General features: G+C 47.4%; 1 protein-coding gene across 1 annotated transcript in view; it reads left to right on the forward strand.

The window, feature by feature from the left end:
- Positions 1-24,661, forward strand: part of PLPP3 (phospholipid phosphatase 3) — an 80,696-nt gene extending 56,035 nt beyond the window's left edge. The window contains exons 5-6 of the mRNA XM_029228496.1: positions 10,875-11,051; positions 24,401-24,661. Coding sequence (XP_029084329.1) covers positions 10,875-11,051; positions 24,401-24,526 — 303 coding nt within the window. The 3' untranslated portion in view covers positions 24,527-24,661. The remainder of the gene's footprint in view (positions 1-10,874; positions 11,052-24,400) is intronic.
- The last annotated feature ends 640 nt before the right edge of the window (positions 24,662-25,301 follow it).

Consider the following 25,301-nt stretch of genomic DNA (forward strand, 5'->3'; position numbering starts at 1 on the left):
AGTCCAGCCCCAGCTTCAATCCTGTCTGTGCAAAGAGCCATCAGAATTGTTAGGGACAGACTTCACTGAGAAATCTTTGAAAAAGAGGTTAGATAGAAGAATTAGCCTCTATTCTGAGCTCTGCCACTGAGTTAGCAGAAGTTGTTTCACTTTCCAGACTTTTCCCATGTTTCAAATAAAAATAATATTTACCATGGCTGCTTGATAAGGATTGAGCACCCATTTTGGAATGATTAAGTGATAAAGACACTTGTATAACATTTTATGGTAATAAGCACCGTTTTCTGAAAAATCCATGAACTCAGTTGATCCTTTCAGAAGCCTTGTGTTATAAGTAATATTATCTCTACTGTGGGAAAGGATTACTCAGTAAGTCTTAGAGAATTAAAGCAAACTGCCAAAGTTTACGTAGACACCAGAACTATCGCTCAAATCCATGCCTTGTGCTCGAATTCCTCGTAATGTTCTCTGTGCCATTCCTCCCCCACCCTCTACTGATGGAAGGGCTTTAAAAATCATTGTGTGACTATAGAGTGATTTTGAGTTTTACAGAATCCTTCTGCATCCCTGAGCACACGTGACCTCATAATAGCACAGTGAAGTAGGAAATCCTTGGCCCCATTGCTCAGATCCAGAGACCAAGGCCCAGAGAGGATCAGTAGTGTGTTGGAGAACCTTCAGATAGTGGTAGAGCCATGGTCTGAGGTCCGCTGTTGGCCTCGCCATGCCATGCTTCCTGGAGATGCCGGGATGGTGCAGGTGAAGTGCCTTGCTCCCCTCCAGCTGCTACACAGACAGACAGCCGCTGGTCTGTTTCTCTTTGTCAATTAAATATGGTCCCACTGCCGTTCCTTTCCCCTTGAATGAGGTCCGTGTGCCAAAGCACTTCCTGCTTTTGGCTGCTTTGATGGAGTTCAGAGCGAGAAGGCGCTGAAAGGTCAGATGTAGCTCAGAGGAGCATAAGCTGTTTGGAAAAAGAACATTTTGATTTCAACTTATTTGAAAAGCATAATTAGGAGTTGGAAAAACAGCAGAGAGGTTTTTTTTGTTTTGTTTTGTTTTTTCCCCCAATCCTTTCCAAGTCTGGAGGCCTCCAGGCTTCCTGTTACCTAGGATACAGAGCTAAGAGGTAGGCCCCAACCTCTAAAAACATTAAATATGGATTTTAAAAATTCATGGAGAGCACTTCCCACCATTCTTCATTTTTTGTTGTTGTTGTTTTAGTTTTTGCTTTGCTCTTAGGAAGGACAATTTAGCAGCAATATTTTGTTTCCGTTCCATTTATATTTTACCCAGGGCTGGAAGCAATTTTACAAAATATAATTCAGTGTTTTGTAAAGTAAAAGTGCTGACAGGTTTCTGGTACCTTCTAGGTGCCAGGCACTGTGTCGCACTCAAGCTATACCTTTCGATTCTCTCAATAACCCGGTGAGATGTGTTTTTTGTTTTTTGTTTTTTGTTTTTTTGGCGGTACGTGGGCCTCTCACTGTTGTGGCCTCTCCCATTGCGGAGCACAGGCTCCGGACGTGCAGGCTCAGTGGCCATGGCTCACGGACCCAGCTGCTCCGCGGCATGTGGGATCTTCCCAGACCGGGGCACGAACCCGTGTCCCCTGCATCGGCAGGCGGACTCTCAACCACTGCGCCACCAGTGAAGCCCATGAGATGTGTTTTGATTACACTGTTTTCAGTTTCAAACAAACAAACAAACCTGAATCTAAGAGGTATTTGACGGCTGGTCCTCATGACCCCAGCATCGTTGTATGTTCTTTTCATTGTGCTGCACGACAAAAAATAAGGCCAAACAAACCTCTGCAGGATAAACTTACAGAATATAAGCTCCAACCCTAATTTCAATGTCGCTTGAAGGTGACCTGCCTTTCTTCAGATCTGCTTTAACGGGTGAGATACCCCCCTACCCCCAGCACCCATCACCTCCTGGAAGCTATGATTATAGCAAGAGCTCTCTGTGGGGGTGATGGGTGAGGAGTAGATTGTGATTGAATGTTTATTTGCATCTTTGAGGGAGGAAAAAATTATAGTGCTTTTATATTCCAGGAAGGAAGGAAGGAAGGGAGGGAGGGAGGGAAGGACGAAAGAAGAAAGAAGACAGCCTCCTTAATCCTTCATCTCTGAAGCATATTTTTACACACACTCCCCTGTGCACACACCGCACACTCTTCAGAGCTCTTGCAAACATACATTCACAACTCACAGACACCCACATATACAACGTGCAAACACAGGGCTCTCCTTTTAGCTCGAAGATTATCTTGTCTTAAAACAACCTCTGCAGGTAAGGGCTAAGAAGTAAGGAGGACAGTGCCCTTCACCAGGGCTCCTTTTTATGTGATATTACACAGAAACCTCAACTCTTTGAAAGTCCAATTTGCAAAGCTTTCTAAAGGAATTTTGAAGAACACCGTTGCCTCCTGTCTGGGGAAGTGGGAAATCCTGCAGTCCATCAGAGAAGCCCCTAGACTCCTCCCACAGGGCTTTTATATTGGGCTGCAGGAAGTGCCGGAGCAGCACTTGGCCTCCCACAGAGCCCTGTGGGCTTTTATGAAGGCAGCCTGTGATCCACAGCTTCTCTGGAGCCTTGGGGAGAAGCCCGTTTGAACCAGCTGGGCATGGCATTGACAATGTTTGCCTTTAGAGTTGGACAGACCTGGGTGACTCTGGCCATGCCAATTACTAGCTGTGGAACCGGGAGTTGATTACTTAGGTTTTCGAACCTCAGTACACTCATCTGTCAAGGGGAGACGATTGTGTCTGTTTTTGCAGAGTTGTTGCCAGTTTTCTTCTCTAGGCCCTGCTTTCCCCATCCTTCAAATGTAAGAGTGGAATTAGAAGGTGTCTTCTGATTCTCAATCTCTGTGGTTCTATTTAAAAGCAGTTTGGACTACGTGCTGAAAGAGAAGATGGGAGGCACTCAGAGACAGTTTTGCCCAGATTCCCATGGAGTTCAGAGAGTGGCGGACCAGAAGCGCCAGCCATCCCTTCACCAGGCCTTTCAGTACTAGCCACCATCTAAAGCCTCCCGTGGCTTTGGAGGGCGCTCCATATTAGGTTTTGATTTGTAAAATGGATAGCTTGGAAAAACCATGCTCCAAACACCAAATTATCTCTGGGCATGGAAGCTTAAGGATGAGGTTAAGGCCTGTCAGAGATTAATGCAAATTCTAATCAGAGAAATCCCACAGCCTATATAAACATAAATGGTGCTTCCTACCCTTGAGCCCTGGCCTAAACTCCAGAGGACCACATCTGGATTGGCCCCGCGCCTCCGTGGTCAGGGATTGAGGGTGGCCTGGCTGTCTGGATAAAATGGCAACACAGGAGCCAGGCACCAATTCACATAGCACACCTGGAGTTACCTCTGTTGTACCAGGCATGCTGCTGCCTTCTGGGGCTGCTAGATGAATCAGACATGGGCCCTGCCCTCAAGGAACTCACCTATGCTTTCAACATTCATCATTCAGCATGTATTTAGTGAGTGGCTGTTATGCACCAAGCCCCATGCCAGGGGTGGGGATATAGCGATTGGCAAGGCATGGGCATGGCCCTTGGGGAGTTCAGTCTAGAGGAACAGGTGGACAGTAACGATAGTCTGGTCCATGCTACAGGAGGGCCCGGGGTGTATAGGATATTATGGAAGCTCAGAATTGTGGCACCCTGGCTAAGCTGGAGTGGAGAGCAGAAGCCGGGGAAGGCTTCCCTTAGGTAGTCACGGGATGGTGGGAGGGTTGGAAGGACTGCCAGGTGCACAGGTGGAAAGGAGGATGGTGATGTGGGATCTGCAGGTGTTCAGTTGTGTAGGGCTTTGATGGCTGGTAGGAAGCAGGGCGTGGAGGGTGCAGTGAGAGCTGAGGAGACCCTGGGGGTCGTCAGCCTCAGCTCCTCCTTTTGCAGCTCAGATCAGGCAGCAGCAAGTTCGAGTGAGACCTTTCCTGGACTGCCGAGCTTCTCTCCTGGGAATCTGCACCTCGCCCCTCCCCTTCCTCAGGACACTTTGTCTGAGAAGCCTTCCCTGGATGCCCCCTCCTATACTCCCTAACTCCCTTTGCAGCCTTATTTTTTCCCCCAATTTCTCACCATCTGACATACTCTTTGTGTATCTCCACCAGATAAATTATAAGCTTCATGAAGGAGAGGTTTTTGGTCTCTTGATTCACTGCTGTTTCTCACTTCCCAGTGTCTGATACTTAAGTATGCAATGAATGATGAACGAATGAACGGATGGATGGATGGATGAAGGATGGATGGATGGATGGATGGATGAGTCCCGCGTCTTTTGACACTCCCAGGCCGTGCTCCTTTTCCATTCCAATCAGAACTTTGTTCATCTCCTCATCACTGACTTGATAGATCACAAAGGGCCTGTGTGATGTAGGGAAGGCCTTTGCTGCCTCTTTGCTGAACTGTTTACCTTTGGACTCTTCACTGTGGTGCCCGTGAATACTGTTGATGTGTCAGAGGGTTTGTTGGGTACCAGGGAAGTGGCTGTGCTCTGATAGCCATGTTCTCTGGCCTCTGGTTGTTAGTCATTGAGCTTTTGTTCAACATGTTTAGAATCTTGGAGCAGTGGGGTCTGGTATGCCCACGACACATGCCCACAGATCCTGGGAGTGTCTGGTGAAACCCCTTCCGGGAACAAGATTGTTGTTTCCAAGGGGGGATAAACCACAGCACCAGATGTTTTTCCTCTTCTTCCTGCCTGCCTCATCCATCCATCCATCCATCCATCCATCCATCCAGCAGTTTCTGAGTACCTGTTCTGTGCCAGACCTTGTGTGAGCACCTGGGGACACCAAAAGAGCTCACATTTTGTGAGGAAAGCCTGAAAAATATTTAAATAGTTGCAAAGCAGTTGGCTAAGTTCTCTGATAGTGGTGGACTGAGGGATTGGAGCCCAGAGGAAAGGACTATTAACTCTGCTCTGAGTCAGTTTACAGGCTCTCCTGAGCTTAAGATCTGGTAAGAGACTCTTCTATTCTCTTACAAAAGCTATACACCTGTGTTTGAGACGTGCGTGCTATAAAAGTGTGTGACAGGTGAATTAGAGGAGCCTGAAGTTCCATATGTCCCATTCGGGTTGTCCTTTAGTCCATGACGCCTGTATAGTCCCCTCAGATTGCTTCTCCAGAGACAGAAGTCCAATACAAAAGACCAATACTTGACATGCAAAGCACTAATTCCCTAAGGAAGCCAGGTGGTTCTGTGGTTAGAGCATGGACTTAAAAGAGGAAAATCTTACTCAATGGAAATCATGGCCCATTGTTACCTTGAGCAGGTGACATGGCCTCTCTTGGCCTTGCTTTCTTCATCTGCAAAATGGGCACCATGGTGTCTGCCTACCAGGATGGTTGTAACAATTGCAGGGGATATAATTTAAAGCACTTCGCTTGGTGTCGAAGAGCTCAGCAAACCAGTAGTTTCTTTTTCTCCCCCTGATAGTGGCAGAAAACAAGATCCGATTCCCTTCTAAAGGAGGAGAAAAGTCAACTAAAAACTCCTCTTTGTCCTGAACGTAGTTGAATAACTTCCCAGTTCTGCACCACGTAGAGTCACCAGGCACGTGAACCTGAGCCATGGAGGAGATGGGAGAAGGGAGAAAGTTTCTCCCATGGGTGTCAGCGATCTGGACAGACTTCCAGGAAGAAAGAGGGCAGGGACAGAGGAAGGACAAAAGCCTCCTTCTCACTCTTAGCAGAGAGCTCCCAAGAGCAATGGAAATGAAGCCAGAGGACAGTACAGACCTGTTTCACCAGTATGCAAATTGTGTAATGAAACACAAATGACTTAGCAAGAACCAGTGAGACTCACCCCAGTCTGACTTGCTGGTTCAGCCCCAAGCTGGCTTGAACTCAGCCAGATCTTTCTAAGGAGGTTTTGTTAGAATTCCACAGGATCCCAGTTTTGAAGCTCAGACCAGGAAGAAGAGAGCTCCATTTCTGGAGTGAGTTCTGTGTGCCGAGGACTTTCATATACATCGGGGGGCGGTGGGGGGGACAGACATACACCTTTCTATTGTAAACTCCATATCTACAATCAGCAGTTTTATTTTAGCAACTGGAAGAAAAATCTTAGTCCCAGAAAAGGACTGAAAGATTATATTCTTTTTTTGTGTGAAGGAACTTGTTTTATTCATGTCTGTGTCTTTCACAGTTTTGAACAGAATAGATGCTCACAGTATTTTTTTATAAGTGAACAAATCTCCTTATGTGACATATGGGAAAGCAGAAATCCAGAGACGCAGAGTGCCTTGTCCAGGGTCAGACAGCTGGTGTGTAGCAGAGAAAAGATTCAAATCCAGTTGCTCTGTTTGCAAGTCAGGCACTTTCTGTGGCATTGCACTGACACACAGGAAGTGGATTCTCTGAACACAGAGGCCTTCACACAGGTGGGGAATTGAAGACAGAGAGGACAGGACCTCAGGGCTGCAGATGCCCAGGAGAGGTCAAGCTGATTTAGGCTTTCTGGTTTTGTCCAGCTGTGCTCACTCCTTTCTTAACCACCCGTTTCAGGGCGCCTGGGACTTTGCTGAAGCCCCTGCAGGAGCTTTGATTCTGGGAGAGGCTCCTTGCTATTTGGTCTAGGACAGGGCATTACATCCTTGGGCCCACAAGGTTTGACTCCCTCTCCTGAGTAAGGGTTACCTGCCCCCTGTGGAGTGGGAATGAATGGAGCCTCCTGACCCACATAGTATCCCCAGGTCAGGTTTCCAAGGGAGCAGGGTGTTCCAGAATGTACTCACTGATTCTGGAGAGGCCCGAGCCTCTGGCCTGGAGTGAGTGGCTCTTGTGAACTGGGCTTTCAACTGGCAAAATCCAATCCATTCAGCACTTAGATTGGGGTAGGGCAGAGGGTGTTATCAGATCCTTTGGTCAACCTCAAAGCCAGTTGCCCTCAGCTGACTTTTCAAATCTAAAGTAGTCCTTGGGTGAAAGGTCATTGTGCAATCGCTTTCTTTAGTAATTTGCTTGTTTTGGTGAAATCAACAAAGTCATTGAGTCAGTCTCATCTTTCAAAGAGAAAGAGTGACATCGATTTCTATAAAGAGTGCCTTGAGTCCCTGTCTCATGCCAGGCAGGGTCCTGTGATGTCTCATTTGATCCTGGCAACCCTAAGAGGAAGATGTTGTCCTGCCGGTTTCACAGAGAAAGAGACAGGCTTAGAGAAGTTAGTGAGTGGTAGAGCTGGGACTGGAATCAGGGCTGTCTCACCCCAAAATTCACTTTGCTACTGTTGTGCCCCAGCTACAGACACCAGGATCCACCCTGAGATCTTGAGACATTTCTCAATAAATGTGTCAGTTACTGATGGATTTGGGGGCGCGAGCTTCCATCTGCCCACTCATTCCATGCCTGACTGCTTCCCGAAGGGATTCTTTCCCCCAAGATGGCCCCTCACTTCTTTCTTATTCCTGAGCACTCCCTTTCTGAAGCTATTCTGATGACAAGTCTCTTCCTCCCTCCTCAAGTTCCTCTCATGCATTTGCTTTTTTCTTATATTAAGCTGCAGCCTTCAGTATCTGAGTCAGTGGAAGGGGAGATGTGTGCCTCGTCCGGTTGGGAAACCCACCCTTCCTCTGTCCCACCCTGATCTCCAGGGCCCGTGACCTAAAGTCTACATGGAGGGGGCAGGGAGAGATGGGGGATTTTGAACAGTCATTTTTTGAGGACCTGCAGATTTTTAAATTGAAGGAAATGAGAAAACCTTGAGGTTATTAGGTCCAAATTAAGAGAAAAAAAAACCATGGTTAGAGAATAAAAGCATCTGTTTTTTGAGCAGTACGTGGTGCCAGGCACTTAGCACCAATCTGTGCTACAGCCTGTGAAACAGTGGTTGTTACACTTATTTCACATGGGCGAAAACTGAGGCTCCATGAGGTTTTTCTTTTCTTTTTTTTTTTTTTTTGGGCTGCACCCTGCAGCTTGAGGGATCTTAGTTCCCTGACCAGGGATCCAACCCACACCCTCAGCAGTGAAAGCATGGAGTCCTAACCACTGGACCACCAGGGAATTCCCCAATGAGGTTTTTCTGGTGAAAACCTGTGCCCCTTCCGTTGCCCACCCCGCCCCTGTCCATGGCCAAGACTGGCTGGAGGAAGGCCAGACCATGGTGGTCACACTACATATGGCCTAGTCCTTCTTCCCTGAACTTGCTATTGTCTTAAAGACCGGGTTGAGTTGGAGCTATCAACATCATTCTCACTCTTAAAAAGGAAGAGATTTCTTTGATTCATGATTGTAGAATCTGCTGTTTGTTGGGTCATTTCAGCAGAAATGAGGGAGTAGCCTTTGACCTGCAGATTATTTTCTGGTACTGAGTACCTTGCTTAAAATCATTTTACACCATGGCCTACAGTACCATTTCCCAATTGTGATTCATTAGGTAGATACTCTGTAAAAATAATGTCTTGTAAGTGATGAAAATAAACATTTAGTATTTACCAATCTTTTTTAAAAAGACCCTTAGTATTCCATGGAGTATGGTTTGGGAAAGACTGACCTACTAAATTAAAGGCCACGTTCATTAGTTTGACCTCCAGTCCCCTTCATGAACTGCCTGTGTTTGCCTCTGTAGCCCTGTGTTTCACCCCCTCCCCCATCCCCTGCCCCATACCCCCTTTTCTGCTATTACAGAACTTCAAGAAGTTCTCTGCCGCTCTGATTGCTGCCTTATAAGCCTTTGCTCTGCCTGGAATACACACCCCCTCACTACCATCCCCTTAACTCCTAGAAAATACCTATTCATGTTTAGGATTCAAGTCAAGTATACCTTCCCCTTAGTAACTGATCTTGGTCCCCCCAACTTCTTTCCTAGTTTCTATAAAGCCCATAGGTGCACTTACATGTTTTCATATGTTCCTCCAACCGTTTGCTCGTAGGGCAGGAATTATAACTTCTCATTTCTGTGTCCTTAGCACCTATCATAGTGCCTGGCTTATTTATTGAGCTGTGTGTGCGCGTGTGTGTGTATTTATTTATTTATTTATTGGCTAGTTCCACAGGTTTGGCCTTTTAGGTTAATTTTAGAATAATTTTTTAAGGTTTTTTTCTCTAAACCTTTTTAGGATGTTCCTAGGAATCTGATTAAGTTTACATATTAACTTTTGAGTTTATAAGTTGAGGGTTCTTATAAATGGGTGTTCTTATAAATAAAAATCCTAGCGATCTATTCAAATTGTCCTTTATGTCCTTGGCTTCATAAAGGCTCTATGCAGTTCTTGGTAAGCTAATAACTATTTATAGCATCATCTTGGCCATTATGATGTTTTTTTTGTTTTTTTTTTTTTTGTGCGGTATGCGGCCTTCTCGCTGTTGTGGCCTCTCCCGTTGCGGAGCACAGGCTCCGGACGCGCAGGCTCAGCGGCCATGGCTCACGGGCCCAGCCACTCTGTGGCATGTGGGATCTTCCCGGACCGGGGCACAAACCCGCGCCCCCTGCATCGGCAGGCGGACTCTCAACCACTGTGCCACCAGGAAGGCCCCATTATGATGATTTTATCTCTTCTTTTAGATTTTTAACTGGGTATTTTTTATTCTTGCAAAACGATTGGTTTTTATCACTTGTTTAGTGGTCAACATCATCAGTGCGTTCTCTTTATTATTTTTTATTTGTTGTTCTTACATTTCCCAACAGTACATTTATATAATTTCGTAGTGATTATAAAGTTGCCTGCTGTTTTCCAGGCCTGGGTTTTTTTTGCAGTTGTCTTCCAAGTCGTTGAGGTTTCAGTGCTAGAGGTTCTTCCTACGTGGGCAAGAGTGACTCTGGAATCTTCCACTCTTCTATCTCCTCAGGTTTACTGTTGGCTTGTCAATCCTGACCACCCAAAGGAAGGTGTCCATTTGTCTCAGGAAGGGCAGAGTCACTCCCTTGCCACTGTCCAGGTCTATCTTTAGGCTGTCAGCCCCTCCCCTCTGCTCTCTTCCCCTCTCTCTGGTCTCCCAGTGCCTTGCTTTGATTTGTAGTCGGAAGTTCCCCTCGTCCCGTTGTGTCTTCCCCCTCATTTCCCAAGTTCCCACAGGAACCTGAGAAGTCTGCTGTGCCCAGAGGTTAGAACGGAAACTGCAGCAAGATAACTCCAAGGGACAATGCCCAGCTGACGTCATTGCAACTTCTTTGCCTCGGCCAGAGCGGCTTTTTGGTTTTTTTCTTCCATTTTTCTTCAGGTTACTCTTCTACCCCACCCAGTCCAGTCTCTGTCAACCTCTCTTTGAAAGCTCTCTGGCATTGTCTGGTTGGTTTATGTGTTTCCTCATATTCTAATGCAAAATCCCTAGTTCCAAGTGGTGACTTAGAAGCTTGTTCTTTGATAGAGTTGCTTACTTTTGAAGCAGAAGCATTCCCTTGTGACTATCATAATAAACCACCCTCCCCCACCCCATCATCATGCTTGTGTTTCCATGACACTCCTGAGAGGCAGGTAGTGTAGGGATTGTATAGCCGTAATCTCCAGGAAAACACACATGTGCATTGAATGAGTTGTCATCAATTGTAAAAAGAAACCTTTACTAACCCCAGTTACTATTCTTTAATTGGTTTCAATCAAGAAGATGATAAAAGGAAACTCAAGTTTCTGGAGGGTCTAGTACATGCCAGGCAGCGTGCTAAGGCCATTCTCATGAATTCTTTTCCTTGGCTCTTATTAGCTTACCTCCCTAGAAAAGCTCCATTTTTCTTAGTGTTTAGTAGAGGAACTAAGGCTCAAGGTTTAAAAACATGGGCTTGAGGTCAAGTCCAAGTTGAATGCTCTTTCTTCCAGACTGTTCCATGTGTGGGAATGTCACGTGTGTCAACCTGGGGCTAGAATGCAGGGGAGCGGCCAGTCACTCAGTGTCTGTTCGTTTTGTCTCCTCCCTCCAGCTGTACCTGCAGGCCCGCTTCACTTGGCGAGGGGCCCGCCTGCTCCGGCCCCTCCTGCAGTTCACCCTGATCATGATGGCCTTTTACACAGGACTGTCCCGCGTGTCTGACCACAAGCACCATCCCAGTGATGTCCTGGCGGGGTTTGCTCAAGGAGCCCTGGTGGCCTGCTGCATAGTAAGTAGCCTCTTGTCCTCAGCACACAAGCAGGGCCCTGGATGGCTTGCTTGTTAAATGTTTCCAGCTCAGTGACCAAAGCCAGGGAGCTCAGTCCTCTTCTCTGCTTGGTGTCTGAGGAGCCATCCTGCCCCAGGAGCCCTTCAGTGAAATGAGGATAATTCCTGCTTCTTTCCAGCCTGGGAGTTTTAATCCAACAGATTCTGTGAATCCTTTTCTCCAGAAATACGGAAGGTTCGTGCTCATAGTTGCAATAGCAAGAGGTCTTAGATGTTATTCTACTCACTCACTCTATCCATGCGGGCAGTCAGGGTTCAAGAGGGGAAGAAACTTGCCTCAGGTCACATGTCAAGAGTCTAAGTCTCCGACTCATGTTGTTCACATGCTGCTTTGGTGATCACTTACTATTCAGAAGCACTTCCCAGCTGCTTGGAAAACATCTACCCTTCCCACTGTGACCTTTACAGGACTTGGTCAGACGCTAAACTAGGTGTTGGCTGGGGAGGTGGGAGTATGGCAAAGGCTAAGCCCTCTCCTAGCCTGAGGGCTTTGTACAATCAAGTCACAGAGCTGCCTAGAGAATGGCCTTGGGATGGACCACATTCCGATCGGCCTCAAGTGACCTACCCCTTCACGTACTTCCTCTCTGACTCCCAGTGAGGGGGGATGAGGCATTCCACCTCTGAGGCTCTATCTCTTCAGGAATCTCTGTGCTTTTTTCGCCTGCTAAGTTTTTGTTTTTAAGAGTCAAAAAGAGAAACTTTTTTTTTTTTAATCTGTACAACATTACATTTCACGCTAAAATTTTGAGGGTTTTTTTTCAGCAAACAGAACTGAGCACCTCCTCTGACATTGTGCCTTCCTGGGCCCTACTCAGGGGCACTCACCCTGGTCCAGCAGGAATCCGTGTTCGAGTACCACAAATGCAGCTTGTATTGTTAGTTTAACCCTTGCTCATTCCCGGTAAGAATCGTGAAGTGAGATCTAGGCCAGCCCCTGGTCCTTTCCTGGTTTTTCAGCCTGGCTGCAGCCCCATGTCCCCCTGCAATAACCTCCCTGCTTTCCTGCATTCGTCACCCTGTGTTGAAATTGTGGACGTGTGTCTCCCTTTCAATTGTTTCTCAGGGACAGGGACCCTAGTTAACATATATGTTATTCTCCCTGTGTCACCAAGGCCTCTCAGAGATTCTAGCTCAGAGTAAGTGAATGTGTGTGTAATCAACACAAAGCTAGTACTCTTGAGAACATTCTCTTGAAGGCAGAGGGATGGATAAGGCACAGCCCTTACTTCCATAAAAATCCCAGTCTAGTTGCTCACAGCCAGGCCAAGCACAGGAGCTACAGTACAACGAGGGACTGTCACGGGGACTGGCCAGGGCACTTCGGCAGGCAGGTGAGGCAAGAAGAGGGGCAGGGAGTTGGGGCGATCAGAGTGGACACCACAAAGAAAGTAGCATCTGAGCTGCCGGCCAGCCTCATCCCAGGAGCCCTAGTCTAGGGACTGGCTGTTTTGAGGGCTTTATTCATTGCTTTCTTTCGTTTTTCTTTTCAGTCAAGGCTAGAAGGGAGAGAAATTCGGGGAGCAGACCGTTAATGAGAGCAGCTGTCACTGAGAGCTTGTTCTCTGAAGCTTGGCCCTTTAATGTGAAGTGACAGTGGGGGATGGGTGTTTGCACGACAGGGTAACCCAGGGTAACCCTTTGCTGACCGTGCCCTCTGAGCTTTGCTCTAGGCAGGAGGTCAGCCCACGGGGGCCTGCTGTGGTGTTTCCTTCTCGGCGCCACTGCACTAATTAAAGTCTCCCGAATCCCCAATTAAAAAAATTGAAAGGTTGGGGGGTCCTTCATAGCCTTCCCCTCTTTTATAGAGCACTCTGTATGCACAATGAGACAAAGTGTCCGGGAGGACCATGGTTTATTTTCGAGAAGGGAAATGATGGGTCTGACTTTTATCCTGTTTGGCTCGGGTGCACCGGAGCGCTGGATAGGAATTTGGTCCTAGCGTTTGTCAAGCATCTACTCTATGCTAGCTCTGCTCTGGGTCCTTTACTCATCGGCTCCTTTTAGGGACACGAAGCCGTTGTATACCGCGGCCATTTTACAGATGAGGTCACTGAGGCTCAGAGAGATGACTCAAGTCATCTGAGGTCAGAGCTAGTCGACAGCGGCTCCCGGGATGATCACTGACTCCAAAGCTTTGCCCTCTGTGCTTGGCAAGGAGGCATGGTCACCGGAGCTGAAGCGGCCGGAGTCACCCGAGGCATCAGCAGCCTAGGCAGCTGCGTACAGAGCAGAATTGAAGGGTGTCAGGGGCCTTCCCAACCCTTCGGGCTGATCCAGTTGCTGCTTTCCGTTTGAAAGCCTGTTTTACAGTGTCAAGATGGCTTAGAAAAGGGTTACAAACACCTTTCCCTGTCCCACTTAGCTGTGAACACATGAGGGTAGGGACTCGATATTAATCATTTTTCTCCCAGTGCCTGACTTCCAGCCTGGTCCTCAGGAGCTCATGGTCCTGGCTGGCTCAGCACTCCAGCGCTGAGTGAGCCGTTTCATTTAAGCCACCTGAGAGGCCAGGGCAAGACACTGGAGTCAGCCTAGGAGCTTGAGGATGCTCAGCTTGGGGAAGAGAAGGCAGTGGGTCACTCCCCATCAAAGGAAGTATAAGGATCAAGACCCTGAGTTGAGCCAGAGACGGGTCTGGGGAACCAAGAGGCCATCTGAGGAGACCGCATGCTGGGGGAGGGGACCGTGAGGTGGCTGAAGGGCATCTGCCTCACGGGTTTTGCAGCTTTATCGGGTGCTTTTCCAGAGTTGTACCGGGTAGCTTGCAGCCTAGGCAGGAGCCTGTGGTCTCTGCTCTGCTGTGTCTCGAAGCAGAACTTGCCCCCAAGAATCAAGGCTGTCCTGGCACATACCAGGCAAAGCCGAGTTCTCTTCTTGCCCGTGAATGGGGCTGATATGAATGGATCTTAACACAGGGACATTACCTGAGCTTGGTTAGGAGGACCAAGAAAAGGCAGCCCAGTGAGGTACAAGGCCATCGCACAGAGGTCAAGGAGCCCAGAAGCCATTTCCCACTATGCCTGATAACCTCCTCCTGAGCCAAGCTTCGATGGACCCCCGTCAACAGGGAAATCATATTTGCTGACATGCATTGAGAGCTCACGTGCCAGCCACTATGTTAAGCACTTTACATAGACCATCTCCAGCCCCCAAAGATCCTATTTTGAACCCTATACCCATCAGTGTCCTCACTAAAAAGATGAGAAAATAGGGACTAAGGAGGATGAAGTAACAAGGAGAGGGTAGAGGGTAGAGGGTCGACCCCAGGGCGGTCCAGCAGAGACAGGTCTGAAGACCCCAGACTCTTCTTATAAGGCCTCATCTCCTGCCCCTCTCACGTCCCTTCACCTCCAGGCACATGAAACTTATCAAGATTTTTCAACACCCTGAGCTCTTATCTTAGACAGCTGTCCCCTTTTGATGGAGCACACTGTTCCAGTTTCACCCCATCTCTGATGAAACCTGTGTTAGTTCCCCATGTTGCTGCTCTGACAAATTACTACAAACTTAGTGACTTAAAATGACACATTAATTTTCTTAGAGTTCTTGAGTTCGGAATTCCAAAATGGGTCTCAATGGGCTAAAATCAAGGTGTTGGTAGGGCTGGATTCCTTCCGGAGGCTCTAGGGAGAGTCTGTTTCTTTGACGTTTCCAGCTTCCAGAGGCTGCCGGCATTCTTTGGCTCGTGGCCCTTTCCCCCGTCTTCAAAACCAGCAGCGTAGCATCTTCATCTCTCTTTCATTCTCTCTGACCTCTGCTTACATCTTCACATCTCCTTCTGTGACTCTGACTCTCCTGCCTCCCTCTTACGAGGACCCCTGTGATTACATTGGGCCCACCTGAGTGATCCAGGATACTCTCCCCATCTCGAAATCTTTAACTTAATCACATCTGCAAAGTCCATTTTGCCATGTAAGGTAACATATTCACAGGTCCTGGGGATTAGGACGTGGGCATCTTTGGGGGTCTGTTGTTTAGTCTAGCATACCTTCTCTTCTGTCTTTTCTGACGACAGATTGCCTAACTGTCTTCTAATGCTCCCATAGTCCTTTGCATGTTTTTCCTGCTATGACATTCAGCCTGGTTCTGTCATAATTGTTCAGATGTCTGTCTCCCCAACTAGACTATGGGTGCCTTAAGAGCAGAATCCATGGCTTAACCCTCTCGTTGTTCATTATCAGTGCCTGGTACAGTGGCTGACACACAATAGCTACTTGATAAGCATTGGCTAAAGAATGAATGATGAATTAGCCTGTAACCCCAGGCAAGACACTTCCTCTTGAGCCTAGTTTTCTCATCTTAATTGATCTTGGAGGCCCTTAGCTCCATGACCTTCTCCCACAGAGATTCCGAGGCACAGCCAACTTTGGACTTCGTAGTAACTGAGCTGGACCTGCCTTCTCAGTTGGAACTGTCTCCATGTAATGCCCATGTAGGTGACCTCTATTTGGGGATCATGACATGTCTTTAAGTCCCCAGGGTGTACAGTGCATCACTCCAGAATGTTGGCTCAGCCACTGCAGAGCCTTGGGCAACAGGCCATGACAGCCAAGCACTTTTACCCGGGTCTGTTGAGAGTAAGTCCTGTCACAGCAAAAAGACATGTCTAGACAAAAATCACATGCCAAACAGGAGAGGGTTTGGTCCCCTCCCTCACTGCTTACTAGCTGAACGCTTTCCAGAGGAGGAGGGCAATGGCAGCCAACACAGACAAAAAACCTACACAGTGTCGTGAACTCAACACAGAGACACGGACACGCAGGGGCAGAAGGGCAGGCACACTGATGTACATCTTCACACACGTGGACGGAGGTGCACAGGACAGAGGCACGGGGACAGACCCAGTCGTACCCAGACACAGACATCCATCCTCTTTCCGTCACCAGCACTCAGAATCACAGATACACAGACAGGCCAAGGCAAACACAGGCACATGCTCACACACACACACACACACACACACACACACACACACACACACACACAGAGCCACCCCTCCCAAGATGTGAACTCTACAGCTGGGCTCACCATTCCCACCCCTGGCGTAACTCAGGGACCTGGACGAAGCGACAGACCTCGGTTCATTTCCTATCTGGTGACAACTTGACTATCTGTCCACCTCCTCCCTGACCCTCCAACAGATGGCAAATTGTGGGGCCCTGGGAGGGGTCAGGGCAGGGCCAGGCCGCCATGGCTGTGGGTGCAGCAGAGGAAGCAGCTGCTCGTGAATTTCATAAACATGCAGCAGAGTCTTTCCTGGTTTTCCTCTTGCAGGGTGTGTGGCTCAGCCAGCAGTCGCTCTTTTGTGTGCTGCTATCTTCCTCCAGGATGTAGGGAAGGGCAAGGATGTTCTTTGTCTCTGCCGCAGTTAGGTGACCCTGGGAGAAAGGACAAGTGAGAATGTGAATGGAAGAAGGGTTCAGTGATGACAGCCCCCCAAGGGGAAAATGGGGCACAGAGAGAGGATGGGACACACCCAAGGACTCATGGTGGCGGAGTAGGAACCAGATCTCGGCTCTCTTGATCCTATCTCAAAGGATTAAACTAGTAAACTCCAAACACGTGTAGTCTATGCCCTGAATTTGTGAGATCTTCTGTAACAGGAGATTCCCATCTATTTCCACTGGATTCATTCCACTACTGCCTGGGCACAGGGGAATGGATGAAATGACCTCCCGAATCATTTCTTGCCCTGCAAAAGCCTAGCTCTTTGCCCAGAAGCCCTGGGGCTGACCTTGTCATCCTGGGCCTCTACTCTCAGGTGGGCAGGGGTGCCAGGAACCCCTGGGTGTGGGAGAGGGAAGGAAGCAGAGGCAGGGGTAAACTTTGCCCCCCAGTAGATAATGACAATTTGCACAGTTCTTCTAAAATCTCCTTTCTCATTCCCTTGCTGAGATGAATGGGGTAGATGGTGAGGCAGAGACTCAGAAGGGGGAGTTGTATTCCTGCCACTCAGGCATATTGGGCAAGTCACTTCCTCTCAGCTGCCTTTTCCCACCCCGCGATGTGGGGATGATCCGTCTTAACATCACCTGATCTTTGGATGGAGGATTCAGTGAATTAAAGGTGCCTCATGCTTGACACATGCAACGCATTGATCAGATGTGTTTTGCGTGTTAAGTATGGGGCCTTGTTTTAAATATTCACAGCTGAAAAGAATTGGTCCTTAAAGAGCTTCGAGTGCAGTAGTTTCCCAGCCATGATCCGTAATAAGAAATACATTATAACCCAATAGAGGTACCCACACATAACTAAAAGATTTCACAAAATAAGACTTAGGCTTACTGTATGTGATACATTCTAATATTTTAAATTTAACCCTTAAGAATGCTGGTAGTAACCGCCCAGTAAATTGATTTTAAACTTACTAATGACTTGTGAAATGCAGTTTGAAAAACACTGGGCTATTGGGGACAGGCACGCAAACACACAAGTGCGGTAGAAGGGCACAGCCATTAGGATGGGATCCTGTCCTGGGGACAGTGAGGGCTTGAGAGAGGGGAGAGCTCATTCTTCTTGAGGGTGCTGGAAGACTGGAAGAATTCCTGGAGGAGGAGAATCTCGAGCAATGAATGGATATTTTCTGAGATACAAAAGATAAGGAAGGGCATTTCATGCAAAAGGAATAACACAAAGACATGGAGATGGATGGGAACGTGGTATGTCTTCTGACCCTAAAAAGTTCAGAATGATGGAACTTGTGGAATATTTGGGGGAAGTCAATAATAGTAGCTCTCTTTACCCTTTCAGCTTCAAAAGGTGGGATTTCTAGAAGTAGGCCCCTGCCCTCCTCTAACGTCTGTTATTCTTGGGTACCGTGTTCCTGAACTCTAGCTGATACTGGATCTAGCATCTTAGTGACTGCCATCAGCCCTCTGGGTCCTCCTTACCAGAAACCCTCCTTTGTATTAGCCAAGAAGTGCCTTCCTGTGAGACTCCTTACAGGGCTCAGACGCCTATTCTCCTCCAGAATTGCCCACGACTTTCCTCTGGTGCTCCAAACCCTCCTTCTTTTTACGGGACCAGCTCCCTTCGTGACCCTCAGTAGCAGTGATGGTCATGAATGATGGTAACTGAGGGAGGATTTGAAGAGCTCTTTATAGGTATGAAGCGTTTTCATGTGAATTCTTCCATTTAAGCCTGGCAGAAACTGTGAGAAGGTAGATTTTTAAATAATGGTAGCACACAAATGCAGGGCAGACCCATCCTCTGAAATCATAAACCTCTTCATTTTGCATAAATGCAAGTCTAGACGAGAGTGTGACTTGGCCTGGGTCATAGAGCAGTAGCAATTTAGGGACTAGATCCTGCTGCCTGACTCCTCGTATGACACTTTCTACCTCATCAAGTGCCCTTTCAGATATACCAGGAAATTACTCAGTACGGACACTGACAAGTTCCCGTGCCAGAAAATCACTGAAAGGCCTCTACTGAGGTCAAAAAATAATTACTGCAATCAAGTAACTCCCATTTAGTCAAAAGACAGGGCTGCCAAAGATGACTTTTCTTTAGACGGCACTTATTATACGTAGGGCATGAGAGTGAGCTGAGACCCAAGGCAAAGAAAATTATTCCTTAATCAATGAGATTGTTTATTACAGTAGAGCAGGATGCCCAAAGGATATCCCAAGACCAGGGCATCAGGGTGTATGCAACAGGGGCAGCCCATGGTTTCTCTCCTCACAAGGGGGATGGCCTAGATTTATTGAGGCTACGCTTGCTGGGCTCTGAGCACAGTTCATTCGCTTTGAGTATCTCATTGTCTAAAGGGGAAGCATGACATAGCATTTATAGCATTATGTCTGCACTCGAGCCTGTAGGCCTCATGCGAAGACAGAAGTTCATTAAAAGTTCAGCGTGGGTACCAAAGAGAGCAGATTCGAGCAGCTTAAGGAAGGGCTCCTGGAGCCCAGTGTATAGATAAGGAAGCTGCTCTCAGAGAGATTACAAGATGTCTAAGACACACAGCCAGTGAGTGGCAGGTCTATGGCTTGAGCCCGTCTGTTCATCTCCATGGACTGTCCACTAATGGCTCTCCTCACTCGAGTCTACATAACAAACACCACTAGTGTTTGTTCAATGCAGATTCTAGGCCACACTTCTAGTAGGTCTGGGTGGGCCCAGGAATCCGCTTTTTCAAGAAGCACCCTGCTGATTCGGAGATAGACGATCTGAAGATTATACCTTGAGAAACATTGGAATAGACAACTCTGTTCTGATTCTGAGATTCCAAAATTCTTCCACTCTTATGTTTATTTGCTCTGTGTTGGCATCTAAGCTCAACGAGGGCTTATAAAAATTTCAATATATAAGGATGTGGTGCCTGTCTTCAAGAAGTTCTCTCAAGGAGTTCTCAGGACTTGAAACACTCAGGGACTCCAGAAATATTTAAAGGACAATTTTGTTGTCATAATCTGCCCTTAACAAAATGACACTCAGGGCTTGCTGACTCAGCAATTTGCAGCAATGGGAGTGGAAACCTGGCTGCAGACGAGACTTTTTGTTTCTGGCCAGTGGTTCTTGGTGAGCTCCAGGCAGGCAGCACCTAGGCCAGGCTGGGCTGTGTGCTGTGCGCATCTCCAGAGCTGGTGAATGCTGGCAACGAGACATTGGAAGCATCTTCCTCTTTGATTGTGCTGACTCATTCCCCAAAATAGCCCCAGAAATTATTGGACTTTGAGAGCATATCCTACCTGCCCTGTGGAAAACTCCCATCTCATATGGTCTTTATGTCTGGCTTGAATCTATACAGGCTTTCACCTATTTGTCCATATTCTCAATCATTTCAATTTTCCCCTCTCTAATTTTCCTTGTTTCTGGTTCCTTCTCTTGTTTCTTTTCTTTCCACCCAAGGGGCAGGGGAAGAGACGTGACTTGATGTGGGTAGGCACTGAACACGCAAGCCAGTGATCATTGCTCTGTTTATTAACAAGCCCCACTTGCTCATTTTGTGACATCATATAATCCTTTGAGTAAACCTCTGAGGTAGGCATTGTATCCCTCATTCAGGTATTTTGCTGAAAATGGCAAAACTTGGATTTAAAGACAAGTCTGTCCCACTACCAAGAGCAAAGCCTGTGCTACATGTGTAGGATGGAGAGTGGGAGGTGGTGACCCAATGGCACAGTAACAAGAGTCGCCATTTAGAAGGAGACTCCTGTACATTTCTCATCTCATTACCGCCAACAGGATTCCTCCAGCCAGGAGTTGCCTTGTTTGTGTGTTTGCTCTTGGTGGAAGGGCTTCATTGTCTTGAGTGCTTGTCTGAATCAGATTACTACACCCTCAGATCACAGAAGAGCTTGCCTTTCTGACTCGGGAGAAGGTCAGAACCACTTTCCCAAGCAAATATTTGAGGGAGCCAGAATTTTAGAAGGCAGAGGAAAGCAGAGCTGTCATTTTTCCCCTAGCGTAGTTACCCAAACTTTAAGAGTTTCGCTGGGAACAGGTGAGAGATTTCTAGAGTTGAAAACAAAACTAGAAATAAAAGCATTATGTCCCCCTGCACACATACATGCCGCCTCCATCAACGGCAGTTGTGTCCTCAACGTTTCAAACACCCATCTCTTCTTTGTCTTCACTGCATGGTGATCTTACAGGACTCATCCTCTCCTAGATTCTGCAACAGTGTCCTGACCGGGACCCCTGTCTTCGGGCCCTCTGCTCCCTTTCTGACGCCTTCTCCTTCTTAGGTAATCATGATCTTAATGCAAGTCTTCCCAATGTGCTGCTTCCCTGTTTCAGCCTTGACAGTGGCTCCTCGGGCTGTGCCAGACCCCTTCTCAGTATCTGGCTCCCCCTCCAGCCTCCCTGACCGCTCAGCCCTCCCTATACTGAGCTTCCTGCGGCTCCTGAATGAGCTGGGCTCCCTCACTCCTGTGCCTTTGCACGCGCTACTCCCTTTGCCTAGAATAACATTCCTGGCATTCACCACCTGGCTTACTCCTACTTATCCTTCAAAGCTAAGCTCAAATATACCTCCTTTGGGGGAAGCCTCTAAGGCCCTCTCCCCTCCACTTCAGCCTGGGTTAGATGCCACATTCTCTGTGTTGCTTTAACACCCCAGCTTCCCTCTGTCATAATCCTCAGAACACTATTGTAACTGCTCTATTTACCCGGATCTCTCCCTCATTGCCCTGTGAGCTCTTGGAGGGCAAAGAACTCTCTCTCTTCTGTACATTTATCATCTCAGGGCTTTGGCACGGAGCAGATGTTCAATAAGTCTTTACTGATTGCACTTTTCAAAAAAGCAATTTGTGAAGGTAGAGGAGAAGAGAAATGGAATGGAAAGCATACGCTCAGGATAGGAGAACTTAAAATTCTCCCTGGTGCTTCACGCCTAGATTTCATGTTTGCCAAGACTGTCGTCTGATCGGCTCTTTCACACCACAGAGGAGGTCTGTGCAGTGGGGCTGTGGGCTGGGAGTGGGTTTGTCCCTCAGACCTGGGGTAGCCACCTAATTCGTATAGACCCTTCCCAGCCTGGGCCTCTGGGTTTTCTTTCCAGGTGGAAATCACCTTCTGCAGGAAATAGAACTGGCCTTTCCTAGTCCTTTTTGTATTCTGCTGTTCAAGCATGAAGACGGAGCCCTGTTTGAGTCTTGACGGGATCGTGTTTCATGATCCCCCAAAAAGTGTTTGCGTAACCTCAGGCCATGCTGAAGGCAAAATACAGCTTAAGGGGGGATCCTGCTGGACCCGACTCCACTTTTTATCTTGCCGCTGGGGTGTGTGCATGTGGCGTGGGAGGGTGTGGTCCCCCTGACATCCGTAGGCGTTCTCCGTTGCCGATAAGATCCAAGGCCAGAGTGCTTGTTTCCAGTGGAAAGAAGTGGAGGAATTCAACAGCAAACATTTTATAAGCTCCTGGTGTGTGCAAGGCTCAATGCAAAGGGCTGTGGGTGATGTGGGATGATTAGGGCTGGGCTGCGTCCTCAGGAAGCCTCTCATTAGGAAGAAAGACTGATGGGCAAAGTTTTGGAGACACGAGAGGACGTGGCTTACTCTAGGCCCAGACACGACCTTGGTACCCACGCAAGGAACGCCTTTATTGAACTATGTGCCAGATGCAGGTTTAGTTCTTATCAAGTACCTCCTTGCCTTTAACCTTCATTTCATTCCTATCTTGCAGTTCGGAAACGGAAACTCTTAACATGTAGTGGATATGAGCTCAGGAAATTAAATTGGGAAGTCAGCCAGTAGATGGAGGCGGTATCGGGATCTTGAAGGGAGGGATGTTTGTGTGAGGGTGTCCCCTGCCATCTTTGCCCTCAGCACATGGCACACAGGCTGGGAGAAAGATCTCTAAGAAATGAGATCCGTAAGAACCCTTATTTGGTGGCACTCGCTGCTAGGCTGGAGAAAGTGGAGTTCAGAGCCAGCGATGGAGAGATTGACCGAAATCTCTTCCTCGGGGACAAAGTGAAGGAGGAAGGGGAAGGTAATTTCCAGGTAGAGATGAGGACATGGGCTCTCCACCTGTCAGAGAAGAGTTGAAAAGTTTAATGATCTCCTATAACTTTAATCATGTTTGTTCAGATTTCCTTATACTGGGGGCGCCTGAAACCCCCCTTCCCCACCTGTTTGTAAAGGGTTCCCGTGCAGGGGAGCCTAGGGCCTCCTGGCAGGGTTGGGTACAAACCTTTTCTCTCCTGGTTCTCAAGCTGGCCCTGGCTACGAGACAAACCTTTCTGTGCCACGGTTCTCACTGTTCACACCTCCTTAGAAAAGAAAGAGACAAAAGGCTTAATTTTTTCCTTTGCAAAATGGTACATTCAATAGCACTCAGGCTGCAAATGTCTTAAAATGTTCCATTTCTTGGCTAATATTTCACTTCCTTGCTGTAGGATAGAAATCGCCTAGCCTTCTTTCTGTATATATATATATACATATATATTTTTTTTTTAACCAAAAACTAGTAATGAAATGTTTAAGTAATATATATATAATGGGTACAAAAATTCAAAACATACAATACAAAGGATTTTATGGTGGCCAGTAAATAAGCCTCTGCTTCCTATTTGCCTTCTAGTCACCCCATTCTCCTGGGATGACCAGCATCACCTGTGTCTTGCTGTGATTTTGATTGCACTTTGCTGATGGCTGTATCTACAGAGAGAACACTGTAGAAATAGGTTCAGCAAAGGATCCAAGTCACTTCTGTGGCCAGGCCCTGGCTGCAGAGCCTTGGTATTGGTGCAGTCTTATTAAGAACTTCATTTTCTTGCCTATAATGTGCCCTGAATGAAGTCACAGGACCGTCATTATTAGTGAGCGCGTGACCATCTGCAGGACAGACTCTTCCATCCAGAGAGCCCTTAGCCATAAGACCTTTGAAGTGTTTTAGCCACTAAAACACTAGTGGCTAAACTCAGCCATATGTTTCCTATTAAATTACATGACTGACAGCTGCCTCTTATGGCTACTTAGTACAAACGCCTGTTGCTTAATGGCTCAAATGGATATCTGTGTATTTATTTTGCCACCTAATACAAAGCATAAATTTTTCTTACGCTGGTAACTTAGCAAGTTCTTGAATCTTTCATCATAAGCTAATTGAGACCGGAACTCTGCCCGAGCCATCCTTATACCCTTGTGGGTAAGCGTTCAAGTAAACGTTTCTCAGCGATTCTAAGAACGACTCCGTGAGGGCACATGCTCAGGAGGAGGAAGGAGGTTGGGAATAAGCGATAGGAGAATTTTTGTTGACCTTTCCACCGGGTTAGTTGCTGACTCCTTCAGTCAGGAGACCCTGGCTTCTCGACCCCCATCAAATTGTTGACATCACTGGGCTTTCAGGAAAAGGTGATAGCGACTGCTTCCTTGCTCCAGCGCCTGCCGATAGGAATTCATACTGGCTGATCTCTTTTGGTTACACCCTAGATTCCTTTGTGAGGAAAGGGAAAGTATCACGGACTAATGACGGTGACTAATTATGACTTGCTTCCTTTGTGTGAGAACTTATCTTTCACTGCTACTCATTTACCTTGAGAAATAAGGAAGTGGGGCTTGCACATAGGGGGCACTGGACTGAGAGCCCACGGAAGTGCGGGCTGCCCCTGCCATGGCTGTGCAACGTCGGGCGTGTCACTGCCTTTCTCTGGGCCTCAGTTTTCCTCTCTGTACAAGAAGAATTGGACTCTGTGGTCCCTTTGGTCCTTCGTATTCAAAGATCTACAGTTTGGGGGCGCCTTTCTCTAAAGTCTATGCTCCTATGGTCTTGCCTTTGCCTCTCCCCAAGGCTCAGATGTCAGTGACTGATTGGGATCTCTGATTTTGTGCTTCTAGGTTTTCTTCGTGTCTGACCTCTTCAAGACCAAGACGACACTCTCCCTGCCTCCTCCTGCTATCAGGAAGGACATCCTTTCACCTGTGGACATTATCGACAGGAACAGTCACCACAACATGGTGTAGGTACTACCCACCTCCTGAGCTGTTTTTGGAAAATGACTGCTGACAGCAAGTTTTTGCTGCTCTCCTATCTCATCAGACAGTAGAATGTAGGGAAAAACTTTTTGCCCGACTGATTTTTAAAAAGGAAAAAAAAAAGTCTTACCTTGTGGCCTTCCAAAATAGGTAGTGTTCACCTATATGGAAACAACAGCAAAGTAACAGCAAGTGCGGGAATGCTGGATGTGCAGTTGGTTTAAGTGTTCATGTTCTAGTGAACACAGGCTTGTTCTGGAACAAACACTAAGATGATTTGAGTAGAGCCTGCCGGTCACCTGTGTGACCTGAGGAATCCCAGGCCTGTTGGAAAAGCTCAAATTCACCTTGTAGCACACGACGCCAGAAATAGCACTGAATCAAGAAAATAGCCATCGGGTCTCCCCTGTTGTGTCTCTCTGTCCACACCACTCGATTCTCCACTGTGACTTTGGTTCAGGAATCTTATTTGTTTGTTTGTTTCTGTTTTTAACTCTAAGAAGAGAGCACGTTTGCTCAGTCAAGCGATCAGATCCTGAATCCAAATTCCCAGTTGTGAAGCCTTATCATTCACTTCCTCAGCCCGTAGGCCAGCAACCACAGTCCCTCACTTTAGTGATTAGGTGACTCTTTGTGGATGAGTGAATTTCACAAATAGCACAATTTCAGAAGCGCTCGAGGGCACAGGCCCTCCCGTGTCTTCTCTTGATGCACCAGCCTGTGATGCTGAGATGTCAATTACAGGATGCTGATGTTGTCTACG

Source organism: Monodon monoceros, unplaced genomic scaffold, assembly GCF_005190385.1.
Source record: "Monodon monoceros isolate NGI ecotype Baffin Bay Population unplaced genomic scaffold, NGI_Narwhal_1 Super_Scaffold_18, whole genome shotgun sequence".
Lineage (NCBI taxonomy): Eukaryota > Metazoa > Chordata > Mammalia > Artiodactyla > Monodontidae > Monodon > Monodon monoceros.